At 39.2% G+C, this 13,386-nt stretch overlaps 1 protein-coding gene across 1 annotated transcript in view; it reads right to left on the bottom strand.

The window, feature by feature from the left end:
• zgc:172282 (leucine-rich repeat and fibronectin type III domain-containing protein 1-like protein) overlaps positions 1 to 13,386 on the bottom strand; it is a 167,338-nt gene that overhangs the window by 65,250 nt on the left and 88,702 nt on the right. The window contains 7 exon segments of the mRNA XM_051398434.1: positions 4,422 to 4,802; positions 5,777 to 5,934; positions 6,496 to 6,705; positions 6,707 to 6,740; positions 6,925 to 7,178; positions 7,444 to 7,595; positions 8,848 to 9,064. Coding sequence (XP_051254394.1) covers positions 4,422 to 4,802; positions 5,777 to 5,934; positions 6,496 to 6,705; positions 6,707 to 6,740; positions 6,925 to 7,178; positions 7,444 to 7,595; positions 8,848 to 9,064 — 1,406 coding nt within the window.

A 13,386-nucleotide genomic window follows, 5' to 3' on the forward strand; every position in this document is an offset into this window, starting at 1 on the left:
TTGTGATTAAGTCGGCCAGGCATATGGGCGGTACCTTGATGCTGTGGCACTACTCCACAAACTCTCTGAATTTCACACACTGGACCTTTAAGTCATTTCTGACTTTCTCTGTATTTAACCAAAACCACAATCTTTCCCTACCCTTAACTAACTGCCAAGCCCCCAGTTTGAATCAAGCTGGGGACATTTGTTAGGTTTCTTTCTGTCTTGTTTCCTGAGATACATCCATTATCACTATTTCATAAAGGTGTAAAATGTAAAAAAAAAAAAAAAAAAAGAAATTGGAAAAAATATATATTTGCAAATAAATAAAAGTAAAGTAAAAGTAATGTTTCAGAGATGGCTAAAAGGCATCAATAAACAAAGATAAGCATTTAAAATTATTTTTTCCGTATTTTTACAAAGTAAAGCAAATATTTTGTACCTTATCTGGTTGTGGTTGTAGGTACAGAAGAGGCATGAGGGTCACTGTGAAGTCTCACTTTAGATAACTAGAGAGACACTTAGAGAAGCCTCCTGCAGAGGTCTGTTACCATTGATGGCACTGAAACTGACATTGGATTTTTGGCTTATACACAGTTGCCAGCTGGTCCAGTGTGCACACACATAAACATCCATCACACATACACACATGCACACACACACACACACACACACAGGCTTGAATAGGCATTGATTATATTAGTCAGGGGGTTTGAAGAGCATATCTCAGACACAGGGTTAACTAATACACTGCAGACCAATGGTTTCCAAGTACATCCACACCAATGGACACGAACACACACTTTGTGCTATAATGGCATTGATCGTAAGTAGTCAGGGGGTTTTGAGACTGCGTCAGAGAGCCCTCTCCATGCTCTGAACTACTCAGAAAATCTCTGGACAATTGGTCGTCTTTTTAAAGTGGAAATGTTTCTAAATTGAGCTGCCTGCTTAAATAAAAGTTGTAAAAGAACACCAAGGGCAATGTATAGATTACCAGAAGCTGTGATCTGGATGCTTTGGCTGGAGTAATTTACTCAGTGGGGTAAAAAAAAACAAAAAAAACAACAATTGTAGCAATTATAATTCAGAAAATTTAGAATACATTCTATGTGACAGATGTTTTATGATCTGATTAAAATAATGTATGACAAAGATGAATAAATACAAATAAATGATAATTAATTAAATAATTTGTTCAGAATCATGAAATTGTGGTTCAAATTCAGCAACCTGACCACCAAATCACAGTGAAATAATAATAAATGAATAGAAAATGAAAATGAAAATGAAAATGAATCGTCAAAGTGCTGCTTTAGAATGCAGGATTAAAGAAAAATTGAAAATATAATGCATTAGTACTCGGATGGGGAAACAACTCCTCAGTCCAATATCCATCTTTCAGCTGTCATTCACTGGACATAAACCACTCTAATATACATGTAATGGTCCTCAACAGTGATTGTGTTCCAATCTTTCCCCTTTCTGATTGGGACGAGGGAACACACTTCAATTTTTTTTTTCTCCTATCAATTCTTTTCAGTACCACTGATGAAGCCTCAGAGAGTGTGACATGGATCATTTTTAAAGACACGCTGCTTGACAAAACAAATAACAGAAATAGACAAACAGAAATAACCAATAAAGAACTAAATAAATCTGTTAAGCTCAAGTGTTCTCTCCTTGCGGCACCAATATATGGTTTTCTCTTTCCCTGTTCGTAGTCTTCACTACTGCTCAGCACTTTGTACCCTCTCCTCCTTTCTCCTCCCCCACCTCTTCTCTCTTCGTGGCATTGTGCCTCACCCCACCTAATGGATATTGACCAAAGAAAGGCAGAAGAGAAGAACTGTACACACATGCACACAGACACTCTCAGGGCTGTGTTTTTTTTTTGTTTTTTTTTTCATTTACTCAGAGCAGAGCTGGTAAAATGATGATGCCTTTTAATGGATGTTAATCTCACGGTGCCTTGTTATTACATGTATAGTATCAGAGTCATGATTCAGCCATGATCTTATGTGATTAAGTAAGATTATGACAAATAATGCTCATGCATCATGACATAATTTAAGCATAAATATGTTTTCTTTCAACCAGTAAAGAACTGATGTGATGTTTTTTTTTTCTATAGTGCAAATAAAATACTCATGAATGGAAGTGCTTCTGTGTAAATGAGCATTTTACCTACTTGCCTAGTTCTATGCCCAATACCAATGTTGTCACGGCATGTAAATTGAGACATGAGCACATGTAGATTAGGTAGCTCAGATGGATCAGATCATCCATATGTCATACAAAGCAAATTATGTTTTTACATTATACTGTGAAAATCTAATGCAGGGTTAATTTGGTTCTCTATAAACAGCTACATTGTCAGCAATACATCAGCAAAGCAAGTGGTGCATCTGTTTACAGTGCAACCAAACAAACTCATGTTGTTTTAATAAAGAAGACCGAGATCTGAATTCTTGCTCACCGTGGTGCAAGTAGCTTTCTGGGCATGCTGGTGGTCAGAATGTTATGCAGCCCCATACGCAACAAACTGCGATGCACTGTGTGTTCTGACAACTTTCTATCAGAACCAGCATTGACTTTTACAGCAGTTTGAGCTACAGTAGCTTGTCTGTTGAATCGGACCACACGGGCCAGGCTTTGCTCGCCACATGCATCAGTGAGCCTTGGCCACCCATGACCCTGTCTCCGGTTCTCCGCTTTTCCTTCCTGGGACCACTTTTGATAGGTACTGACCACTGCAGACCGGGTGCACCTCACAAGACCTGCAGGTTTGGAGATTCTCTGACCCAGTCGTCTAGACATCACAATTTGGCCCTTGTCAAAGTCGCTCAAATCCTCATGCTGTCCATTTTTCCTGCTTCTAACAAATCAGACAGATAATCAGTGTTATTCACTTCGCCAGTCAGTGGTCATAATTTTATGGCTGATTGATGTATTTTGTACTTGCAGAGCTTCTGAGCCCACAAATGGCATCCAAACTTGAGCCGGCAGATGCAGATGGACGGTTGCTATGTAGGAGAACAGTTATTATGCCTATAATTGTAAGAAGCTGCTCATCTCCCACAGTTAGCTGAACTGTCTGAATAAACAAATGTCCTCTCTGGCTTAAAAATAACATCATAATCATTTTTCAGTAGAGACCCCCTTTGCCATATCTCACAAGTGTTGACTTTTCACAAATTAAGAGGAACTGTCTGATTCTCCCAACAACACAGACATATTTGACATATTCTATCACAGGGTCTGCGTTCAAGAATTATTTCTCCCCCGAGAGACAATTTCGGCTGTTGATCAAGAGTAAAAAGGCCAAGAAGAGCTAAATTGGTTATCAGAAGATTCTGTCGGGCAGTTTTGATTTGAAGACATTTGTGATTTACTCTTATAATCACAGAGGGCAGAGTTATATATTTGTCCATATCATTTGCACCTCTGAAATAATGAAATAAATAAATAGTCCACAGTACTCGCCAGTGATAGTATTAAAGCCACCTGTCACTCACTCAGATCTAGGAGGTTTTCCTAACCTGTTGCCATGACAACATTACAACATATGACAACAACTCAGAACTGAAAATAAACAGGGCTTTACCAGATTTTCTGGGAGATTTAGGCCATAATGTTGCCAGTGCTTTGGGTTTTGCAGAGAGCCTTATGCACAGGTCAACACAAGTCTAACGTGCCCTTACTGTAGTTCTATGAGTAACATGATCACAAAATGATCTTTCTGTTTATTCAAATGTTATGCATTAAATGAGGCTCATTACAACATTATTTAAATGCTGTGGCCGCAATCAAACATCTATCAAGAAGAATAACCATAATACATTGAACTCACCACTGGAAAAAAATTCTTTACCAAATGTTGTAGGGGTTTGATAGTCACCAGTTTAACAGTTGCCTTTGTCAGTCCATAATGACAAAGTAATGACATAGAGTCAACAAATGTCCTCGTCAAGTCTAACCCAACAAAACATGGACAAATATCATTTATAGAGCCGTAATAAAACAGAGTGAATCAATGCGGCACTGATACAAACTGACAGACAAGTTTTAAAACAGCTACACTCCTCACACTTGGCCCAGGCTTCCCTGCTTTCAGCGAACCCAACAACAGCTCGGTTCCACTACAGATGTCTTTATCATTTCAGTTGATTAGACTTTTACGACTGGATGACTGGCTAATCTCCACTTGTATCATCATCTGCTCTCATCTTCATAGCAGCGGCTGATGTCTCCTGATTAACTTCCACACAACTGCACACATACACGCTCATACTTACAAACACATACAGGCACAGAAATGTTTTTTTTTTACTAATACGCCTTAAGAAATTCATAGCAGTCACCATAGTCACACAATGCTGAGAGAAAATTTAATCCCACAAACACAGTTCATAAATGGAAAGTGTAGATAGACAGACCTGTAAACCAGTGTGTCATCCCCAGAGCTGTTGTACTGGACCTGGAACATCCTGACTCCAGATGTAGGAGTCTGACTGCTCCATCTAATGAGGGCAGAGTTTCCTGTCAGTTCCACCAGTGAGACCCGCCGGTCTGCCCCCCTTGTCTCGTTGTTAGGCAGTGCAACCTTAGAGGAGGTTAGGATGTCAGAGGGGGCAGGTTCAGAGGACGGGTCTCGGCTGCGGCTTGTGCTGTTTGCCAGATGGGGCATTGCTGTGACAACTAGCTCCACCCTTCCTGTGGATTCACCTGCTGCGTTTGAGGCAATGCATGTGAAGTTTCCTGAATCCTTCAGGGATGTTACATTGATCTCCAGGCTTCCATTAGGGAACACCAATGTTCTGAAACAAATTGAGATATATAAGAATATAATAAATCTGAAATGTGTTACAACAAAATAATACATTTTCCTCTCTCAATCACATCTGCTGGCTCCTAGCCATTCAGCTAGGATCTGATTAGTAACTGTCAACAGTGCAGACTGCAACTTGGGTTGCCATAGTAAGAACTTCATTAAATGGGCCAGGCCATTTAGAACCCCATTCATTTCAGTGAAGAAAGGAGCATGAAACATTCACCTGTGGTTGGGAAATGATCCACCATTATTCTGTCACTTTAAATTTATAAACCATCTACCCACCCAATCACATAAGCCCTCATTCACTTGCTGATGCCAACTTCCAATAGATCTATCCAGACTCTGGATCAATAACCAATGCAATGTTAGGCTGAGGAGCTATACTGCTACTACTGCTATACTGGTTGAAGGCTTTAGCCATAAATCCACCAATGTATTATATCCTTTAACTAGCCTTTCCTGAATAAAATATATAAAGATGAAACTTGTGTCAAAAGTGTGTAAGAAAGGATTTTAAAATGTGATTTTAAAGCTGATGATGTATTATACAACATCGTAACTAGAAACCCACATATTTGACATGTGTGCCAACTAGGATGCCAGAAGGAAATATGAGATAGGTGAGACCTAAACAACTACCTTCTGAACTTGATTCAGAGTCAGCCCACACAAGTCATGTGCCTACGCCTTACTACAGCCAAGACAAAAAATATGTGTATTTGACTCAGTTGCACCTTGACACCTCACATTGAGCTGAAGTCATACAGGACAGAATATTTACACAACCCCCCTCCTTGCCTTTCTGTCATCATTGAAAGTGGACTGGTACTCTCACAGGACAAGTAATGCTCCATTATTTACTACCTTGACTTTAGTTTTGAGAAACTGTACAATCTATAGGAAAGGAATAATTTATAATAAATCAAACATAATTCTGTATAGAAAGAATATTAGTACCTGGAGCTATTAGATATTAGTCGCCCTTCAGGGCTGATCCAGTGGACTTCAGGCTCTGGGTCGCCATTCGCTTTGCACTTGAGGCTGGCAGGCTGGCCTTCCATAGCCGTCGTATGAGGTGACTTACGAGTCAGAACTGGTGGGTCACAAATGAACTCCTAAAGGGTATAAAAGAATAAAGCCATACTTCTGATAAATCTGAATTATTTCCTGTGATATTGTATTTAAATGATTAACCCTTACCTACTGTTCGGGTCAAAATTTACTCGTTTTGACATTTGACAGCAGTAAAAATATCCTACATGTCATTCTTTTAACCTGAAATTTGATGAATGTTCCTAAAGTGACCCAAAATACACAAAAATGAAAATATTTTAAAATGTTATACTTTTGCACAGGTGCTACAAATTTTTGTACATTGCTGTTCCGGGTCAAATTTGACCCGGATCTAGTGAGATGGATTTTAGACCCACTAGAGTGGTTGTTCTAGGTAATCTTGAAACTGTGAAACTGTATATTCTATGTCTGTGTGTATTTTTATGGGACAGTGGAGTTGGGGGGGGACCTTGACACTGTCACAATAACTGTTCGCCCAGGTTCCCACAGGGAATTGGATATGGACAGTTTGTAAGGGTTAAAGATCTGTCTTGGTTTCAAGGTTACAAGACAACTTTTTTTTTGTTTCCTGCGTGACACAATTGAAAAGCTCAAAATGTCACCTCTTCAGGTATTGTCCAGAAGTATTTGGCACTGAGGTCAGGGGGAGAGGCGCATGTCTCGAGGTCATCTTCTCTGGTCAATCTTCTTAACCACAGAAGTTCACAGTTACAGTGAAGGGGGTTGCCACCAAAACTCAACACCAGGGAGGAGAGGGGGGAGCCTCTGGACTTGGCATAAACTGGGATTCTCAGAAACAACGGGTCCGGGGGGAATTTTCTTCAGCTTGTTGGACGTCATATCTAGCCTGTGAAAGGATGGGGTAGGAAGAAGATGAGGGGATTGACATTGAAATACAGTGTCCCAGATATAACCATTAGATCAACAGTAATTGATTCAGTTGATCAGTAAACTAGTCAGATCATCGATACATCATCTATCTTTACACACATCATCCGCTCATTTATCCATCTCTTCCTCCATCCATTTACCTGGCCAGTTTGTGTAGATTGGTGAATACCCCTTGGGGAACATTTTCTATGAGGTTATGGTCCATATTTAAGGTATTGACATTGGTTAGGCGCCCAATCGTGTCCCAGGGCACCTGGGCAAGGTTGTTGTAACTGAGGTCCAGATCCTCCAGTGTGGACAGGAAGTCATCAAAGGCATGGGGGGATATGGAGTGGAGCTGGTTGTTGGCCAGGATCAGGTGACGAAGGTTGGTCAAGCCTTTGAAATGATCATCCTGGTTGGGGAAAAAGTGAAAATGCTGTTAGAAGCGTCATAATAATATAATCATAAAGGTACTGCATCTATCCGCTGTACTGTTGTATATGTATTTTTGCCATTGTAGATCTATCTTTAAATTGTGTGTATGCACTAACCACCGACCTAACCTTTAGTTGTGTGGTTCTGCGGCTTCTGAGTCTGTTTATCAGTCCAGTTATCCATCTGACTATCCCCCGATTTGCCATCATTAATCCATCCATCCATCCATCCATCAGTCTTACCTTGATCACAGTTAATCTATTAGAGTCTAAGTGGAGCGCTCTCAATCGCCGCAGGTCACTGAAAGCTGAAGGGAGAATCTGACTGATGGTGTTTCTTGACAGGGTCAGATGTAGCAAGCTGGTCATGTTGGCAAAGTCCTTTCTTCGGACAGCTAGGAGTGAGTGGAACAAACACAAAGAAAGACTCCATAAGCTAAAATGCCAGATGTAGGTAAAGAAAAAACAGATGTCTGGAGATTCACAAAGCACAATGTTTGCCTGGCCACAGAAGGAGGTGCTGTCACAAAAGTGGGATTCAGATTGGACAGGGAGAACAAGTTTAAGATATAGATAAAGAAAAAAAAGTGTTACTTGGTGTTGCTGAACACACTGCTATGATCACATTTGTCAAGGCAACCACTTGACTGCTTTCACATGAACGCCATAGTATTTTATATTTAGATTGACAAGTCCATGCCTAATTAGCCTCTAGTGTTCAGAGCCTAGACCCTATGATACCAAGTATGCTTTTATTAATTCCCGTAAAATTAACTTGTTGGCATCATACACTAAGAATTTCAGTTGGCAGCAGATCTGTATATTCCCCAATATGAGATACAGAATCTTTAGTTTTGCATCGGGTAGTGCTCAACTTAAATTGATTTGGATGTGAAAAATGTGACTTAAATAACTGCGGCTTTGTGCTATTGTTACTGGTAGATCAAATTATCTTTCTGGACGCTGTGAAAGCAGTCTTTTTCAGTTTGTGTGTCTTTTGTTTTGGTGAACTATGGAATACAGTTTCTTTTTAGTCAAGCCTGGGAAGATTAGTGGCTGCCTTGGTGGGAGCTAATGGGAATCCAGATTAAAATAAAAGGACAAAGCAACACTTCAGTTCTTAAAAAATAAGTACATTTCAAAGTATCCAAAGGAACTCTTTTATATAAGGAGAAGCAGAATCATGAATAAGATTGTTTAGGCTGAACAACAAAACAAAAAAGATTGAAATTATGAAAGTTAAAAAGAAGAACCCAGATTCATGAGAAATATTACTAATTGCCATGTAGAGACAAACAAAATTACAATTACAGCATTTTGATATATTCACATGTGACTTACTCGACTCACTGCATGTATCCTTTGAATTCCAGCTGTATATTTGTGTCAACTCATTGCTTCCTCCTTTGCTATGACTATGCTGCTGTTTCACTGCTCAGTATCCAAACACTGCTGCCACAGCTACTACTTTTCAATTATGTAGCATTCCACAAGGCCTACATCAAACCTCACATACATCTGTCGGCACTGACTGTATGTTCACCCTTGAGGAAATGATTCAGACAGAGTTTACCATGCTAAATGTTTTGTTACCCTGTCTTGATAGATGGTAAAATGTACAAAAGGACAGACTGGCAGGTATGTTACCTGTAATGAAGTTCTCTTGAAGCCGTAGCTCCACGGTGCGTCGGTCTATGGCAGCAGGAACAAACAGCAAGCCTGTCTTGGAGCAGAGGATAGCGAGCGAGGGAGAAAGGCTCTGGCACATACAACGTTTCGGACACGGCTGTCCCCTGCATGCTGCTGCCAGCAACAGCAAAGAGAACCACAGCCGTTCCATTATCCTCCACTGGGAACAGGGCAACTGGAAGACAGGAGGAAATGAGCAATGTATTAAAAGTAGATACAAATATTGTGTCACGCAAGACAACTAACAGGAAGTGGCAAACCTGGGTGATTTATTGACCTGCAGATAAACTTTGCCAGTCAGAAGACAAACTGTTGAAACATATACGCATTTATTAATATGTAAAGCCCTTTGTGGACTCAAAATTAGAGCGTTTGTGTGTCAAACGTAAGCAGTGGTGATGTCAGAAGTGACACAGATGAAGGAAGATAAGCCACATAAACAAAAGCAATTTTAGAAGTACAATTTCCTTATTAAATGTAAAAAGTGTTAAATTTCTTTGAGGAGGCAAACAATAATTTTGTTATTTTTTTAACAGCAGCACACTTTGCTTGTTAAACATAAATCTGCAGCATAATGTACCAATCCAAGCTTACTACCTTTTTATACTGAATCATTGAAATAAGTCCTGTCTATACCTGTGTTTGGCAAAATAAAGGGGCACTTTTTTTTTTACTTTTACAAGGAAATCAAAGATAAATGTCTATGAAGTTAATGCCTCATGCATGTATTCAAGTGTAACTTTTTCCAGACAGAAAAAACAGAATAGACAAATACTACTAGCAGAATCATTTTGTAGGTGTATACTGTATAGTTCTGTGATTTCTGCCAACACAGTTGACCTAAACGTGTAATTGTACAGCCAAACTGCTATGGAGCAAAATACTCTTTAAAAAAAGTCCTTTTGTAGCTTCATAATAAAACCAAGATAGAGAGGAGAGTGAGAAGTAGATCATGGCACTGCTCAGGAGCTGAACTAAATTACACAATACTGTGAGCTCATAATGGGGTCTATCATCTTGCGGCTGTATGGTGAGTTGGCATTTTCCTGAGGCACACTGGGGATTTTTCCTCGCTGTTTGATATTTTGGCAAGATTATTAGAGGTGTGATATGTTACTGTCAATCCAGTGGCACATTGGAGTTTTGGTGTCAAGATTTCATTATGGCCACAAAATCCATCTGTGGACTGTATTTTTATTCCAATTATGGCCATAATGCCAGCAAAGTGAAATAGAGATTAATATATGTTGTACTTGCATCTCTCTCTACAACAGCTTGCATGGTGAATGAAGGCTTTTTTTAAGTTCATTCTCCCTATTCAGCTCACATATGGCTGCAGGTTTGTGTTCTCTTTCAAAGTTCTGTGATGAACCTTGTCAAACCATGTTATGCACTAAGCTATAACAAAATAAGCACACATACAACTGTGCTCTTTGTTATTGTTCACAAGGTTTTTTAGTATATGCAGTGCAAATTAGTGCTGAGCATGGTGACACTCTCAGTACACAGGGGACACTCATAGTTTAACACAGTTCCATCAAAAGCTGTCAGACAAGACTTCTCTTCCCAGTTTACACCACTTAAACCCCCTCAGGACCACCCTCGCTCAGTATCTGTTTAAAAACACCTGCTACTTCTTTCCAACAGATGCAGCAAAAGTCGCACCTGAAGCATCACATTTATAATTGCACTAGATGTTGACCTCTGTCTACAATGATATGGTGTGGTACAACAGGATCATGACAGCTCATAACTGTAACAATGAAATCTCATAGTAAGTAAATTAATATACATATTGTTAATAATAGACAGTTAATTAGGAGACGATGCCTCCCTATTAAGACTTTAATAAATCAATGTTTTACTCCCAGTTTGACAATAGTGAAGGCAAGGATTGCATAAAACACACATTTTCTGACATGAGTTCATTGGAATGTCACTATACATACCCAAATCATGGGTAGCATGAATGCACAAGGATAGCTCCAGAACAAGTCTAACAAGTAGATAATTTAATGAAATCATCTCTACTTTCAAACACTACCAACAGGACTCCAAACTCATGATGTAATATGTATGTGTACCAGTGGACAGCAGTATATTAGCCTGCCCAATCTGATTACCTGGATGGTTAATAACATTAAACTTGTATTCAATAGGAGGCCTGTCTATACTACTACTCCTCCATTCTGCTCCTCCCTTGATACTCCTAAATATCACAGACAGACACAGATCATTTTTATCAAGGGATGTACTAGAGCATCATAAGATAAAAACACCTAGTGCTGCTACATGTTTTTTTCTCTTTCTTAGATTTTCCTGTGTAAATTTGCCAAAAATATACAAACAAACAAATGAAAGTGCAATCTTATGAGCCTGCTAAAAATAGATATGCTTTAATTTCATCCTTCATATTCTCCATCCTCCCACAATGTAAAACACAGAGAATAAACAATGGGTAGCTATATCTTACATATACACAGACACCTCACTTCTTCTAACAGTGTTTCCATTTCACTTTTCATGTCACTCAATATATTTCTCTCCATTACTCCATGATTATTCCTTCTACCATACTGTATCTCTCCATCCTATTGCCATCATACCACACATTATTCACCTATTATTTTCTCTATCATACGCTGTAATCTACAGTGTAATGTGTCTTCTCCTATATATATCACTTGCTCATGGTCACTCCACCCCTGTACTCCTTCACTTCATTTTTATGATGTAGTCTATAGCTGTCCATCATTCTCTGTAACTAATTGATTTTCTTTCAACAGGAGTCATCTTGCTTCTCAGTTTTTTCGCTCTCAGCTCTTCTTCTTTTTTTCCCCACTCTCAAATCTTTATTTACACAGCATGTTTCCTACAGAGGATATAATTCTCATTTCTAATCACCCACTTTCATTTTCACTCCCTTGCTTTTCCTCATGATCATCTATCTTGCTGGCCCTCTTGCTGGCCCTCTTCCTCAATTGCTCCATGCTCGCTTCATGTTTCTCCACCCATCATCCATCCCTCACCCTGTCTCACTCAGTTTTATGATGTCTTTATTGTAATGTATCTTTAATGCGTTTATGTTGCAGAAAGTGGTACCAATGGTGATTTTAAATGCACACATCCCTCACTTGGTCCACCCAGTCTTACTCTTGTGTGTGTACAACAACGAGTCTACAGTATAATAACTATTCTATGTTGAACATTTAGACATACCTTACTTGGTTTTCCAACACATCAAAACTATGTGTGTTTTTGAGGCAATTCAATTATGGACATATGGGTTTGTGTAATTCAGTGAGGATGATAGCGATCAGTCACCCACTATTACTCACTGCTGTGCTTGTTCAGCTATAGAGAGTTAATAACACAAGAGAAAACAGATCCAAGCTGTCTGCCCTTGTTACCAGTCAGATTGGGCCATTATAGTAAGCAATTTAAATGACAATCTAATTCGCTCTCTTTTCTGTTCTTGGGTACAGGGTAGAATGTCACAGTTCTGCCCCATGTCAGTGAAAATCCACCTGGTTTGAATCAGCTATGATAGTGACTGGCTGTCTTATACACCCTCATACTAAGTATCTCACTGCATGATAATATGAATACTCTAATGCTGAAAAAATGTGATTCAAAATAGAAGAATCGTGTGGCAGATATCATGAAAGCCCTCCTGACATCATCTATCATTAGAACGTTGGCTACAATGCAAATCAAAAATCTTTCCTAACTTACTTTCAGACCTGCCTACATGCATAAAGCAGTCCAAAATATCCCAGGAACAACTAAACAAAGAAAAGTGACCTGACTGTGAAGTTAGCTTTTGATGTTTTTTGGCTGCTGCATTTGGCAGGGGTGTAGCAAATAGCTTAATTACCAAACTGAAATCTACATTACTTAAAGTTTAGATAATGAACAATTTTGTCGGATTTTGTCCGATGGAGTTAGATCAATACCAGAGTAGCCCTGGTTATATCACAGTTCAAGCTTGAGTTTTTGAAAGAGGACTTTGGGCAACCTCAGATATAATTTGGTCTTGAGCCAGCTAGGCCTTAATCTTGACTCAGACTCTCCTGCGTTTGGTCTTGGATTTGTCTTGGACATTGGTGGTCTTGACCCTTTGATTGGTAAACCTATGAGGATTTTCAGTGGAACCCAGGTCAGTTAAATGGTACATAAACACTTCTGTCTGGAAAGGTGCTGAGAAGGGTGGCAGTAGTTTTAAAAGACCAGGACTGAGTGTGAGCTGGTTGTGCCACTCCAGTGCTTTTCACTTCATCAACATACAGTTGCAGTTAGCTAAACTATATTTAACTCTGCTGATGCCTGACAGACCATGTCATTCCAATCATATGCAATAGTAACTCCAGGATTTAGAATCAGAGAATATTTCTATTTAGCATACTACATTCATGCATCATTTTGATTTCAATTAGTAAACTATTAATCACAAAGAATGACAAGTGACTCAGTCTTGACAAAGCTCTTAAGTTTGCA

This window comes from Dicentrarchus labrax, unplaced genomic scaffold (genome assembly GCF_905237075.1).
Source record: "Dicentrarchus labrax unplaced genomic scaffold, dlabrax2021, whole genome shotgun sequence".
Classification (NCBI taxonomy): domain Eukaryota; kingdom Metazoa; phylum Chordata; class Actinopteri; family Moronidae; genus Dicentrarchus; species Dicentrarchus labrax.